Source organism: Lissotriton helveticus, chromosome 3_1 (assembly GCF_964261635.1).
Source record: "Lissotriton helveticus chromosome 3_1, aLisHel1.1, whole genome shotgun sequence".
Lineage (NCBI taxonomy): Eukaryota > Metazoa > Chordata > Amphibia > Caudata > Salamandridae > Lissotriton > Lissotriton helveticus.
In genome coordinates, this window is record NC_136061.1 from 1,642,998,936 (window position 1) to 1,643,013,399 (window position 14,464).

The following is a 14,464-nucleotide window of genomic DNA, read 5'->3' on the forward strand; positions in this document are numbered from 1 at the left end:
TGTGTTTTGGCGGCTGGATTATGGAATTCCCTCCCTGTCCATATTCGTGCCCTAAATAGCCTGACTCTCTTTAGACGCGCTATAAAAACCCATCTGTTTGCCTCCGCTGACTGATTCCCTCTCTTCTCAGCATCGATCTGTTGTGTTGTGGTTCTTGATCTGGCGCCAGGACGCCCCTTTGCTGGGGCAGCTGTGCGCCTAATAAAAGTTATTAACATAACATAACATAACAAATGTAAAGGCTAAATTCACAACTTAAATCAAACTTACCATATTGCGCCACAATCTTCCCCATCGCGGCTTCATCCTTGGAAACTGCGCATGCGCAGGAGCCTGCGCATGCGCAGTTTCCAAAGATGAAGCCGCGATGGGGAAGATTGCAGCGCAATAAGGTAAGTTTGATTTAAGTTGTGTATCTAGCCTTTACATTTAATTTAAGTAGTCGGCCGGGAGGCGGGCGGGAAGCCGGCGGGCGGGCAGCTCGCAAAACGGAAATATTGCAGAGAGGCACGGAAATTGCTTTAATCTCCGTGCCTCTCCGCGATAGTCCTTTCCGCGACTTCCGCCCACCCCTAATGGAGACCAGCACACACAAACTCAAAACACATACTTTTAAGAGTAGCCATAACCCATCTACCTGAGTTACGAGTATTGGAAGTAATCATTTCTACTCCTGAACCCTTCCGGCTACACCTTTCGAGTATTCTGGTTGATCTGATGTTACGTGGCACCCTATCCATCTTTGTTTGGTAAAAAATTCCCTACTTTCACATGCCGTTAAGTGGGTTTCTTGTATGAAACACACTTGAGCTTTCGATTCTTCTAAATAGTTCATTATCAACCTTTGTCTATTTTTTGTCCTTAACCCGTTTACATTCTACGTTACAATTCTAACTTTATTATCCCTCCCTGCCATTTATGTTAATGTGTTGCAGGCGTTAGACTTGAGGATCTCTAGTTCTTTATTAAAAAAAGGCCAAGATAAAATATATAGTGTGTCTAAAATGTTTAATGATGACTTATTTTTTATTTTCTCCCACTGCACCCCACCCTGTGTACCCTTGACCTCCCCCCTCCCCGAACTATTCGGCAAAGAGCCAATTTGAACCATCTAAAGGGAGGAGCCCTATCTATAACTATACTTGAATCTCCCCCAACCCCTCAGTGATAACTATGTATCTAAATTATTTTTATGTGTTTTCCTCTCTATTTTCTCTTTTTTTTCCTTCATACATTTTTTAATATTTCAAAAAGCAAAGAGAAATTTTGTATTTGACTTTCGCACTCTTAGCTTCTTAAATTGACAGAATCGCCAACTCAGGGGCGCCCTTCTTTCCTTATTGATTCGATCAAGCTATCTGCCTCCTCAATAGTTTGTAAATTATGCATTTGATTGTTCCACATGACTAGTAGCATAGCTGGAAATTTTAGTTGAGCCTTAGCCCCCAGATTATTGAGTACCCCCATTATTTTGCCCTGTCCCATTGTTTCAGTTGCATGGGATAAATCTGATCTAAAAGTGAACTGAAGGCTTCGCGTTACATAGGGTCCATTCCTCAATGCAGCCAGCAGAATGGCTTCCTTTACCGAGTATGAAAGAAAGTTAATCAAAAGTTTTCTCTGCTTCTGATGCTGAGGATTTCTCCTAAATGGATCTCTATGGACCCTCTGTATCTCTTGTTTCAAGTCACTATCTGACCTGTCTTTCAGGGCTATCTCCAATAATAGTTTAATCACAAATGCCTTAAGATTTGACCCCTCTTCCGATACTGGAATATCCAACTTTTGTGCAAGAACTGTGCATGAGGTTTGTATATCCGCTTAGTTCGCCTCTGATACCTCAAACTGACCTCTGAACTCTCTCTTAAGATCCATAAGTATAGAGGCCAATGTGACATCTGGGTTTTTCTTGTACTGAGCCGGGCTGATGTGCCACTGGGGGACCCACTGGTGCCTACATACTTGAAGGTGCTAGCACATTTTCTACCTGTACCATGGTGTCTCTGCCCCCGCTTGCCTGGTCTGTCTCCACCATCTCCGAAGTATCACTCCCCACGCCGCTCGTCTCTCCTCTAGGACCCGTGTGTCACCGAGGGTTCGCAGCTGGTGTGCCCCGGGTTTGCTTTGCCTCCTCTCAGTATTTTTTTCAACTTCTGTTTGCTCATCTGTATTCTCTTGCTCGCCTGTATTCTTAACTTGGTTTTTTAACTGTATTTACTGTGCCCTTGTGGATTGTTGGTGCTCCTTGTGCGCCCCTGCCCTCAGTGCCCCCCCCGCTCCCTGATTCCCGCCGCTGCTCCCACGCGGCCCGCCCACTTTTTCCTTCTGTTTCCCTGAACGCCCGCCCATTGACCACCCCGCTCCTGCCTCCCATCTGCCCCGCCCTCCCTTTTCGCCTATTATGGAGGTCACTCAGCGGACGCGCAGTGGCCGCGCGCAGTGGCCGCGAAGGTGCCAAAGGCAAGCCGTCTGCGCCTGTCTGCACCTGGACCGCGCCCACACCAGAACCCCTGGCCCCAGCCATGACCAGGGCACCCGCCTGACGTACGACACCGCCACCCTCACCGCACTCAACCCAGGACGACCTGCCGCCTGCCACGAGCCACCCCAAAGCGCACCCACGGAACCTTCACCTGCCAAGCATGCACATTCTCCTGCCTTCGAACTTGCACCCCGCCCACCGAACACAGCAACAACAACAACAACCACCTCAAGTGCATCCTCCTCAACACCTGCTCCGTCCACAAACACGCCGTCGAACTCTGGGAACTCCTTGATACAACAACACCAGACGTCACCTTCCTCACGGAAACCTGGATGAACGCCTCATCGGCCCCCGACATCGCCATAGCCATCCCGGACGGCTACAAAATCACCCGGAAGGACCGCATCAACAAAACGGGAGGAGGAATCACCATCATCCACAAGAACACCATCAGCATCACAACCAGCGCCAAAGACACACTCATCGTTGCCGAACACCTACACTTCCAGATCAACATCAATCCCCAGACCACCCTCAGAGGAACGCTCATCTACAGACCCCCGGGCCCACGGACACAATTCAGCGAAACCATTGCCGACTTCATCAGCCGCACGCCCTAGCCTCACCAGAGTACATCCTCCTAGGGGACCTGAACTTCCACCTGGAGAAAAACAATGACAACAACACCACCACCCTGCTCGACAACCTCGCCAACCTCGGACTCAAGCAAATGGTGGACACGCCCACCCACTACGCCGGCCACACGCTCGACCCCATCTTCTCTGCGAGCAGCCACATTGCCTTCAGCCACTCCACCGGACTACACTGGACCGACCACAGCTGAATGCACTTCACCTTCAAGAAGAACACGTCCCACCACCGCATGCCACAGATCCCCCGCAGGTGCTGGAGCAGAGTCACCACTGACCAGCTGACCACATCGCTATGCCAGAACCCACCTGCCGACACCCCTGACACCAACGACGCAGCAGACAACCTCACACAGTGGATCACCGACTGTGCCGACGACCTCGCTCCACTGAAGAAGCCCCCAGGCAAGACCAGCAACAGAAAAACCTCATGGTTCACCGACACCCTCAAAACCGCAAAGAAATCATGCCGTACCCTCGAAAAAGCCTGGCGCCACCAACGAACATCAGAAAACATGACAGCCCTAAAAAGCGCCACCCGGGAATACCACTAGATGATCCGCACCACCAAAAGGACATCATTCAAAGAGCGGCTGGACAACAACTCCCACAACAGCAAGGAACTCTTCAGCATAGTCAAAGAGCTCTCCAACCCCAGCGCCAGCAACAACGACATCACACCGTCACAAGACCTCTGCAACTTCCTCGCCGCTTTCTTCCACCGCAAGATCGCAGACATACACGACAGCTTCGGACCCCTGACGCCGCCCCCAGCCACCAAACCAACGTCTCCCACCACCAGTCTCAGCGGATGGATGCCCATCAGCACTGAAGACACCACCCGCGTCATGAACACCATCCACTCCGTTTCCCCCGCCGACCCATTCCCTCATCATATCTTCAACAAAGCTGACACCATCATCGCACCCCACCTCCGGAACATCATTAACAGCTCCTTCACATCAGGCACCTTCCCTGGAAGCTGGAAACACGCAGAAATCAACGCCCTTCTGAAGAAACCAACAGCGGACCCCAAAGACCTCAAGAACTTCCGCCCCATCTCTCTTCTCACCTTCCCGGCCAAAGTCATCGAGAAGACCGTCAATAAACAGCTGACTGCATTGCTCGAAGCAAACAACTCGCTCGACCCATCCCAGTCCGGATTCCGAGCCAACCTTTGGACCCACGTGAACGCGAGTGACATAGATAATCCTTCGCCTCTCTAAACACAAGCCGTGTTTATTTTGCACGCCAGCAAGGAACCCCATTGCGGACCTGCTTAAGAAATCCCCCGGTAAGACTACGCTGACACCAGGCAGATCACATTTATGATCTCACGCCCATTCGCGTACTCGATGGTTTACTTATTTAATTATTATTTTTCTACAGATATCGAAACGAAGGCATTTTCCTCTCGGGTAAGCCCTCTAAATAGAGTAGCCTTGCCTTCTTGCTTTTATGCCCATGTATAGCCCCGCCTAACCTCACCCCTTTCCCTTAGATCTGTGGCATGCAGAACTGGACCCTTTTCAATCGGTAAGATGCACCCCGTTGGCCGTTTTTCATTTTATTAGTCCACCTACCCGTCGATGATTTAATCTAACTTTTCCCCATTCCCTCCTCTGCCCGCAATTAATTGTAGAAACCAGCCCTATCTTGCGGTTTGCGCTTCATCTCTTCACAGCCCCACTCCCCTGGTAAGCTTGAGTGTACTCACTGTCCCCTGTACCGCCAATCCTCGCCACTCTATCCAGGTTGATTACGTTCAAACTCACAAACCTGATTAGAACTCACCTGAGCCATAACTATTCACTTCACCTAGTCCCTGATTTTATTAAGCATGAGAAAGTCTGTATCACCATGTGGTCGTGCCTCTCAACTCGTTTCAAAACACACTGCCTGTTCGGAGCATGGTTCACACCTCGTTGCCGCCGACACTTTGGCATGGTATGAGTCATGCATTGTATAAGCAGTTGTTTTAAGGGTCCTAATTACTGACATGATTATTCTTTTATGTTTCCCTTTCTTTCTTTCCTAAAAATTCTTGACATGATATGGCATATTGTTTTCCATGCAGTGAAAAAATCCTTGATTGCATAACTCTTTAGGCAATTATTTCTTGTCCTGAGGATGAACCTATATTGTTTACGGTTCGAAACGTCGTCGACCTGAAATGCACTAAATGCATAACTGACACTAATTGTACATGCATATGTGTATTACTTTGGATTGTCTGTTGTATGATTTACAATATTCAGATGACCATTTTGTTACCTGTTTAAAAGTTTTTCCCTTGTTTGTGGTTCTCTAGTGTGGCAGTCAGACATCGGCTGGTGTCCTGCTTCTATCACACTTCTTGTTTTATTGTTTCATGACTGTTTCTATCAGAATAATAAATTGCCCGGCTGGGCAATTCTTGTGAATAATATAGTTCCATTTGGTCTATATTTATTTTTCTAAAAATCCCTTCACTGTCTAAGGACCGTTGTCTTTAAAAAATTAAGTTCCGAGCCAACCACAGCACCGAGCCCGCCCTCATCGCAGCCACCGACGACATCAGGACCCTGATGGACAATGGAGAGACAGCCGCTCTCATCCTCCTAGACCTCTTGGCAGCCTTTAACACCGTCTGCCACCGCACCCTAACAACCCGCCTCTTCCACTCTGGGATCCGAGGAAAGGCTCTAGACTGGATCACATCCTTCCTCTCTGACAGAACCCAGAGAGTCCGCCTCCCGCCCTTCCGCTCCGAGGCCACCAAGATCATCTGCGGCGTCCCCCAGGGCACATCACTCAGCCCAACCCTCTTCAACATCTACATGAGCCCCCTCGCCACCATCGCACGCAAACACAACATCAACATCATCTCCTACGCTGACGACACCCAACTGATACTCTCCTTCACCAAAGACCCTCTCACCGCCAAAGCCAACTTCCAGGACGGAATGAAAGAGGTCGCAGAATGGATGAAGCACAGCCGACTAAAACTCAACTCGGACAAGACGGAGGTCCTCATCCTCGGACAATCCCCATCTACCTGGGATCACTCTTGGTGGCCCACGTCGCTGGGCACCGCACCGACACCCACGGACCACGCTCGCAACCTGGGATTCATCCTGGACTCCTCCCTCACGATGACCAAGCAGGTCAACGCAGTCTCGTCCGCCTGCTTCCACACCCTGCGCATGCTCCGAAAGATCTTCCGATGGATCCCCACCGAAACCAGGAAGACGGTCACCCAAGCCCTCGTCACCAGCCGACTGGACTACGGGAACGCCCTATACACAGGAATGACAGCCAAACTTCAGAAACAGCTTCAGCGCATACAGAACGCCTCCGCACGACTCATCCTCGACATCCCCCGCCACAACCACATATCCGCCCACCTGAGAAACCTGCACTGGCTCGCCGTCAGCAAGAGGATCACATTCAGGCTGCTCACCCACGCACACAAAGCACTCCACAACAAGGGCCCCGAATACCTCAACAACCGCCTCTCGTTCTCCACTCCCACCCGCCAGCTTCATTCCACCAGCCTCACCCTCGCCACCGTCCCATGGATTCGCAGAACCACCACCGGAGGTATATCATTCTCTTACCTGGCTGCCAAGACGTGGAACTCCCTCCCCGGTCACCTACGAATGACCCAGGACCATCTCACCTTCAGGAGACACCTCAAGACCTGGTTATTCGAGCAGTAGTGGCACCCCCCCCTCCCGTCAGCGCCTTGATACCCTCACGGGTGAGTAGCGTGCTCTACAAATGTATTGATTGATGGAGTGATTGATTTTCTTGAAAAATGCTGAACCTATTCTGCGTTGTTTCTTGAAACCCCACCCCCGCTACCCCATCTTCTTGTATATCTTCTTGTGTTTCGTGTGATTTTGTCTCCCTTGCTTCTCCTCTCCTGAATTAGTTACAGGATTAGCGGGTTCAGCAGGCTCCAAACAACTGCCCTCTTGTTCGCATAATCGCTTCTGCGCCCCTTCACTCGTACTCGGACCACCTTCATTACCTCCTGATGCCATTACTTGTGTCAACACTTTTAGTATGCTTGTAATGAAGGGGTGATTTTAGCTTGTAAGGGGGAGATCTTTTTCTCCCTACCCCGGGGGCTCTTCCCCTGATGCCTGGCAGCTTTTCCTACTTTTTTAACTTAAGAGGGGGCTCTACCAGCAAATGTGTCCCCAGCTGATAATAAACGGGAGTTATCACTTACCCCCGTTGTTCTTTCCACCACTCCAAGGGCCCGGTGCGGAGCGTGTACCTCGAGATCCGGTCCAAACTTACAACTGGAATCTCACCTTTCTTTTTATCTCTCTTCCCTACAGATATTGAGCTCTCCTTCTCCATTGCGGCTGAAAAGCGTTTTGTATGGTTCTCCCTCCAGCACCTTCTATTGTTTTCATCCGGCTGGGGCTCTATTCTGCGATGAATTCTAGTTGAAACCGCTCTCCGGTGGCTCTGGGGGCTCAGAAACGCCATGTAGGATGCAAATAGGCTTATGCTGCCTCTTCCCTCTGTGCACGCACGGCTCTGAGCTGCTGCAGTGATCCCGCTGCCTTCAACCACGTTGGCGTAATCCCAGCGTCTCTGATGCTAGGGGCGCCCTCCCTGATTTGCCGCAAGAGTACCATCAGATTCTAGTAAGTTTTCTTTTTTTGAAATAACAAGGCTAAAGTCGTCCCGTTGTGCTCAATACATGCTATGAGCAAATTCGGGTGAAAAAAGAAAGGAAACGCGGAGGCTCAAATCGCTCCAATCTCACATCTCCTCCCTCAGCGGTCCGTCACCGTCTACATCGCGGCCACCATGTTCCCTCTTCCCCTCCGCTGTCCCTTTTGTGTTTGATGTCTGATAGAATATCGATAGAAAAAATATCGTAAAGACTGAATTTCATGTCAAAAATATCATTGACCAAATTATTGAGAAAGTAAGTGAAAATAGGTAAGTATAGATTTCTATTCTTAACTTCACATTTATGTGCCTTGAATATATATACATATCATCAAGGTACGTATAGGTGGGAATGTATGATGGAATTCCAAATGTGTTTTTCACGCAGGTCTTTGGAACTCCGTCATTTGAATAAATGCGTCTTTAGCACGCATTTCTTGTGCACACAAGTCACTTTAACAACTTGCCTGAGGGGTGAGCTGGATATTGGAATAGTTTAATTGATTATTACAACTCCACTCTGTGCAACAGTAGGAAAGGTGTTGGACTTTAATTCCAAATCCACTCCACCATTGCACACCCCTCAAGCAAGCCATTGTAACAACTTGCGTGCATAACGGATGCATGCTAAAGACGCATTTCTTGTGTTGTCGGCGCAGTGAAGGCACAGCATGATTCCGGCTTTGTCCTAAAGGACGTTTCCCAAAGGTGGAATTAAGTCTAGTAAAACTTTGCTTTCCCATAGAAACTCACCTCCACAACATTTTGGTCCTCGATATTCTTGGCATGATGTTTTGTCCAATAAAAGTTCCTTTCTGCAGCTGGCTGACACCTGATCAGATTTTTGAGGATACAGACCATCCTTACTGCATAGCTCTTGGTATTCTGTAGACTCAGGGGGCCTGAATCCCAAAGATAAACTTACACTTGTGTGTAAGTTTATGATTGTTTGCTATTCACAACGGTATTTCACAAGTAGTATCGTTATCACAGTGAAATCTCACATAAATAGATAGGACTGTCCCATCTTTTTACGTGTGGAGACTCCACAGCTGTAAAAATACTACTAGTAAAATACCGTTGTGAGAAGGGAATGACTGTAAACTGCACTCTTCACTTAAACAGATAGGATAGACCCATCTTTGTTATGTATGGAGATTCCGCAGTTGTAAAGATACTACTAGTAAAATACGTTTGTGAGCAGCAAACAATCGTAAGCTTCCACAAAGTGCAAGTTTTGTTTGTGAATCAGGCCAATAGTGTTAAAGCTAACTCTCTTGATACTGCATCTACATGCTAGATGCCTTTGGCGCTTTCATCATTTCCATTCCTGATTAACCCTTGTCTTTCTTATCTTCCATTTGTAGTATTTAAATGAAACATCTCTATTCAATCAAATTGATTTTGTCATTTAATTTGCAAGATATTCATTTTCTAAATCCAGTAGCACTTTATTTATGAGAGACATTCTGCATAGTCCCTTCCTCTGTCATTTCATTATTTGTTTCTAAAAATATCGGCATGAAATGTCTTCCTTGCTTTCATGAACCTGCATCTCTGGCACTTTTTGACCACACTTTTTGGTGGAGAAGGGAGGCTCAATGGTTAAAATGGCAGACCCTGATGCAGAGGTCTAACCTGGGACCATGGTTCAATTCCCTGCCTCGGCTAGTCTTGGGCTCAAAATTCCACGGACCTGATAATTCTCGCCTCGGTGCCTATTCCAATCATGGAGTCCCACTCTGCAACTCTGGGCAATAGCTTGCTTAATCTCCACAACGGCCCCCACAACGCTAAGGATGCCTGGCCTCCACCTTGGGGGTGTCCAGGAGTGGACACCTCACAGGGAAAGCCAGGATGGGTTCCACAGCGGTATTCGTACAAGCGTCTTGAGACCCTTGCGGGTGAGTAGTGCGCTATACAAGTACCAATTTACAATTTATTTACCACTGTGAAGTGAGACATTACTTCTTTAGACATAGTAACTATTTTAGAAAAAACAATTCCATATCAGTATTATAAACTGGATTATTTATGTTACTTTTAAAGAACACCTATCACGGTAGGGCATCTTGGGGCTGGAAAACCAGCCAGGATACAACTAACCTAGACCCAAAACCCCAAAACGAAGATCAGAAAGCTGGAAAAATACACATCTTCAAGTCCTCCTGAAATTCGACAGAGTTTTAAGTTCTTTAGGACAGGAGCATTCTAGTATTTATTTTGTGCCACTGTTGAGAATTCTCGGCCCCTGATGATTGTATGATGCAGAGGCGTAAGGAAGGCCCCTATGTTGCAGATTGCTCCTAACAAGCCAGGGCGCCCCAACTATTCAAGGGGGCCCCAGTCAGCCCAAGGTTAATGAAGAGCTTTAAGATATGGGAGACTGTGCCCCCCCCCAACACATTCTGCAGGGGCTCTCGTCGTTTTGAAACATGCAACTGGTGCGAAGACAATACTGATGCCTGTATGAAGCAAACTGTTCAGATAAGAGTGAGGGTTTGGGGCTGAAAAGGGGCTTGCTTATATTTCAGACAGAGGGCTCTGAACACAATGTGTGGCTTCGCCTGAAGCCAATGAAGGGACGCCATGGAAACAGAGATTGAATCTAATCTTTTTAGACTAAGCCATTCGGCGACCTAAATGTGCACTGAAATTAAATGGATGTCAACAACCAAAAGCCCTTTGCGGATTTCATACCCGACATATGGGGCAGGAACAAAGCACGCGAGCTGTGTGGCAGCCTTGTGGCAGCCCTGTGGCACTCCAGATCGTGCCTGTGTCCGCGTGGGACGTTTGTAAACTAATGCCCTGTTTAGTGTTTAAAGTACTGATGATGTTAATCAGACAACTGTCTGTGCGCCTTGTAGCAATCGGCACAAGACACATATTGTTTACCTTTAAAATATGTACGTTGCACCCACTGAGTACTTTCTTACACTTTGGCAACGTGGCGCAGTTTTAAAAGTCTATTTTTACCTTGGGCTTCTGATTAAATGATATACTTCAAGGTCTTTGGCTAATTTCGATTTTTAATTCAATTTTTGCAATGATGACTTGGAGGACTGGTGTTTTACTTTCTGACTAGCATCTATTGCCTGGCAGGAATTCCCGCCAGGCACACGTATTTTATTTCCCTCACACTTCCTTTAATCCATGTAGTGTGTGAAAAGGTGTGTCTGGCTCATTTATATGAACCACTCCCTGAACAGTAGCCTTCCTCAGCTCAGACCCTCAGTTGTTTTGCAGCTCTCTGTCACAATGGGATACTTCTTATAAAATGTAACAAAGATGTTTATCCAGCTTCAAAATTGGTCAGCGGACTAAAAAATCAATACATAGTATAAATTGTAGATTAAATTAACCCTGAGTTTTTTAAGTGACATTATATACAGCTTGTCTCGCCTAATCTATGATGTCTCTCAAATCAAATACATCCCTTGACACACCGATTTATACTGTTGTCATACCTGTGGTCCCTGCCGTTCCATTGGCTCCAGGTTCACCCTTTAGGCCAGGAATTCCAATATCTCCTTTGGGTCCCATAGGACCTATAGGGCCTTGTGTACCTAAACAGAATGCATAAAGTGTAAGCAAGAGGGGTACTGAGTACTTTAAAAAGTGAAAATCAGCTAGCAACAAGGCAAAAATTAAAAATACTATTAGGAGGTAGAACCCACATCACTTCAGAGACTCCTCCTCTCTGGTGAGCTGGATTTTCAATTAACCAACCTATCATGGGCAGGGCTAGGCACACAGATCCACTCAGCGCCTAGATACTCTCACAGGCGAAGGGGCACTTTATAAATACACATAACATGTTTTTGATTTCAGGATGTGTATACTGCTCTCAGCTTGCCAGAATCAGCCAGGTATTTTCTCATTCTACAGAACATTGCCCAACTTTTACCAGTGACTCTTTCTCCATTCATTATCTTTTTCTGCATGTTTGCGGTCGTACAACTTTAGGAAAGCATGAGAATAAAGCCACTACATAACATTGGCCCAGCATACCTCAACAATCACATCGGCTTTCACAAACCTTTCAGACACCTCCACTGGCTGGACTCCCACATGCACAAATCACTCATATGAAAAACCAGAACTGGTGGTCAGGCTTTCTCCTACATCGATCCTAAAGTGTGTAATGACCTGCCGCTCCACATAAGATCCTCCCCTTCACTTCTTGAATTCCACAAGAATCTGAACACCTGGCTTTCTGAGCAGTCCCACAAGGCCATAGGAGAGGCAAGACTCACACCTGCTCAGTGCCAGGATACCCTCCTGAGCGACAGTGCGCTCTACAAATCTCCATAACATAATATAATATGCCCCCAAATGAGCAGCCTCCAATAGGCTGCTTGCAGTACAGTGCTTTGCACTTTGATGTTGGAATCCATTGCACTTTGTAGGATTGTCAATTGTTCAAATAAACAGTGGCGGCTGGTGAAATTTGAAAGTGGTGAGGTGTAAAACAATTGTCGAACATCACTGCGGCGAGCGAGGGTAGCGAGCGTGCCTGAACCACTCTTTTGAATAAAAGAGTGGGCATTAGGTGCATTTTCAAGCAAACCAGAGGGTGTGAAGAACAGCTCAGTCAATACTACCGTTTAGAGTTGTGAGAGTTAAGAAACCTTATAGAAGTTTGACACATAATCGGAATGCTCTGGGAATATGGAACTAAAATGAATTTACAGAAAGAGTTTCACTTTAAGGGTTCAATAATATACATTGTGGCTTCTTTATTCATGGACAAAAACAAAGTGTTAGACCTGGCACCTTGGCGTGGGTCTCCCTTCCAATTTTGCTGTTGCCTCATGTGTTTTTGCTGGTGTTAGATGCTTTGGACACTGTGCCACTGCTGTCCAGTGCCACAGTGCAAGTGCTCCCTAGTGTAATTCGATGTATGGATTAGTGATTCCATGATTGGCTGGTTTGGTTTCCCCGTCAGACCCTAGTACCGTGCACCAGGAGTTGCCAGGGCTGGTAATCCAAATGCTGCTAGTGGGCTTGCAGCACTGGTTGTGTCACCCACAGAAGCAGCCTGTAAAAGTGTGTCTAAGGCCTGCCATTGCAGAGCCTGTGTACAGTCTGGTACTGCCATGCTGACTGGGCAAATGCACCCACTTGCCAGTCCCTAACCCTTTCCTTTTTTTTATATCAGACACCCTATGGTAGTCCCAACGGCAGGGTGCATTGTAAGTATAAGGTAGGACATGCCCTGGTGTGTGTGGCATGTCCTAATAGTGAATTAAAGCCGTTTCCGTTTTTCACTATTGCAAGGCTACCTCTTCTCCATAGGCCGGAATGGGCAGTTAGATTATTACATCCTATAATCCTAACTGACTCAGGTAACAGGGTAGAAATGCGAGTTTAGTATGCCTGAACTCGGAATGATAAAATACATCTTTTAGTGAAGTTGATTTTAACATTCTGTGTTTGAAAATACCACTTTTAGAAAGTAGGTATTTTCTTGTCTAACTATCCAAGCCTGCCTCTGCTAGGCTGTGTATTCCTTGTCTGGAGTGTGAGTGACAGGGGCTGGGGGATTCCAGGAGACAAGGTGAGTCAGCCCAGTGGTGAATAGAGAGATCTGCATCTAGATGGGAGGGAGGAGTTGCACCTGGGACCTGAATAGGGCTGTGCCTTCCCTCCACAATGCTGGCGTCACCTCCTGTGGTTTGTCTGATGTCTCTGATCTGCACAGTGAAAGGAGAGAAGGAGTCATGTCAAGAGAGTGCTCCACGGCTGTGCCTTCCCTCCACAATGCTGGCTCCACCTCCTGTGGGGCGTCTGATGGTTCTGCCCTGCACTGTGTAAGGAAAGAAGGAGTCATGTCAACAGAGTGCTCCAGGACTGACCAGAACTGGTTTGGACTAGGCAAAGGCCTCTATGCCTTCAGAGAACAAAGAGAAAAGTAGTATAAAAGAGGGGACCCAAACCCAGAGAGTTAGATCACTTTTTGACAACAAGAAGGAACCTTTGCTGAGGAGAGGAACCAGAAGAAACTGAGGAGAGACTATCCCTAAGCTGAAGTGCTGCTTGGGGGATTGGCCTGCTGTGGTTGCCTGACTGCCAAAGAAAGGAGTAAGGACGTTGTGTGCACTTTATTCAACTTGTGAAGGATCTCCAAGGGCATGAGAGAAGAGTGTGCCTCCTGCTGAAGTCTCAGGGACAACAGACTTCAACCCCCAGCTCCCAAAGAGTTCTTTCCAAGTGCCTGATGCTATTTTGGGCCTTCTGAGGGCCCGCGTGTTGCAAGGAGCTGGAAGCGCGACTCAAGAGGAAGAAGCGTGTCACAGCCACTGCCGTCGCATCATGGAGATGACGCCGCTGTAGCTGTCGCATTGCACCGCATCTCAAGAAATGTCCCGCAACACAGAAGAAGCATGTCGCCGTCGGAGCTGCTGCCGTCGTATCACGGAGATGACGCCGCTGTAGCTGTCGCATTGCACTGCATCACAAAAAACGACTCGCAACCTAGAAGAAGTGTGTCGCTGTCGCAGCCGCTGCTGTGGCATGGCAGAGTTGACACCGTTGTAGCTGTTGCATTGCACTGCATCACAAGAAGCGCCTCCCATCCACGGAGAAGCCTGCTGCCGCCGCAACCGCTGTCGTAGCATGATGGAGCAAGGGTGGCGACGCTGGAGTT

The 14,464-nt window shown here is 47.7% G+C and overlaps 1 protein-coding gene across 1 annotated transcript in view; it reads right to left on the reverse strand.

Moving 5' to 3' along the window:
- The window catches only part of MARCO (macrophage receptor with collagenous structure), a 179,090-nt gene that overhangs the window by 77,139 nt on the left and 87,487 nt on the right, over nucleotides 1–14,464 (reverse strand). Inside the window, exon 11 of the mRNA XM_078682381.1 lies at nucleotides 11,283–11,381. Within this exon, the coding sequence (XP_078538507.1) occupies nucleotides 11,283–11,381 (99 nt within the window). The remainder of the gene's footprint in view (nucleotides 1–11,282; nucleotides 11,382–14,464) is intronic.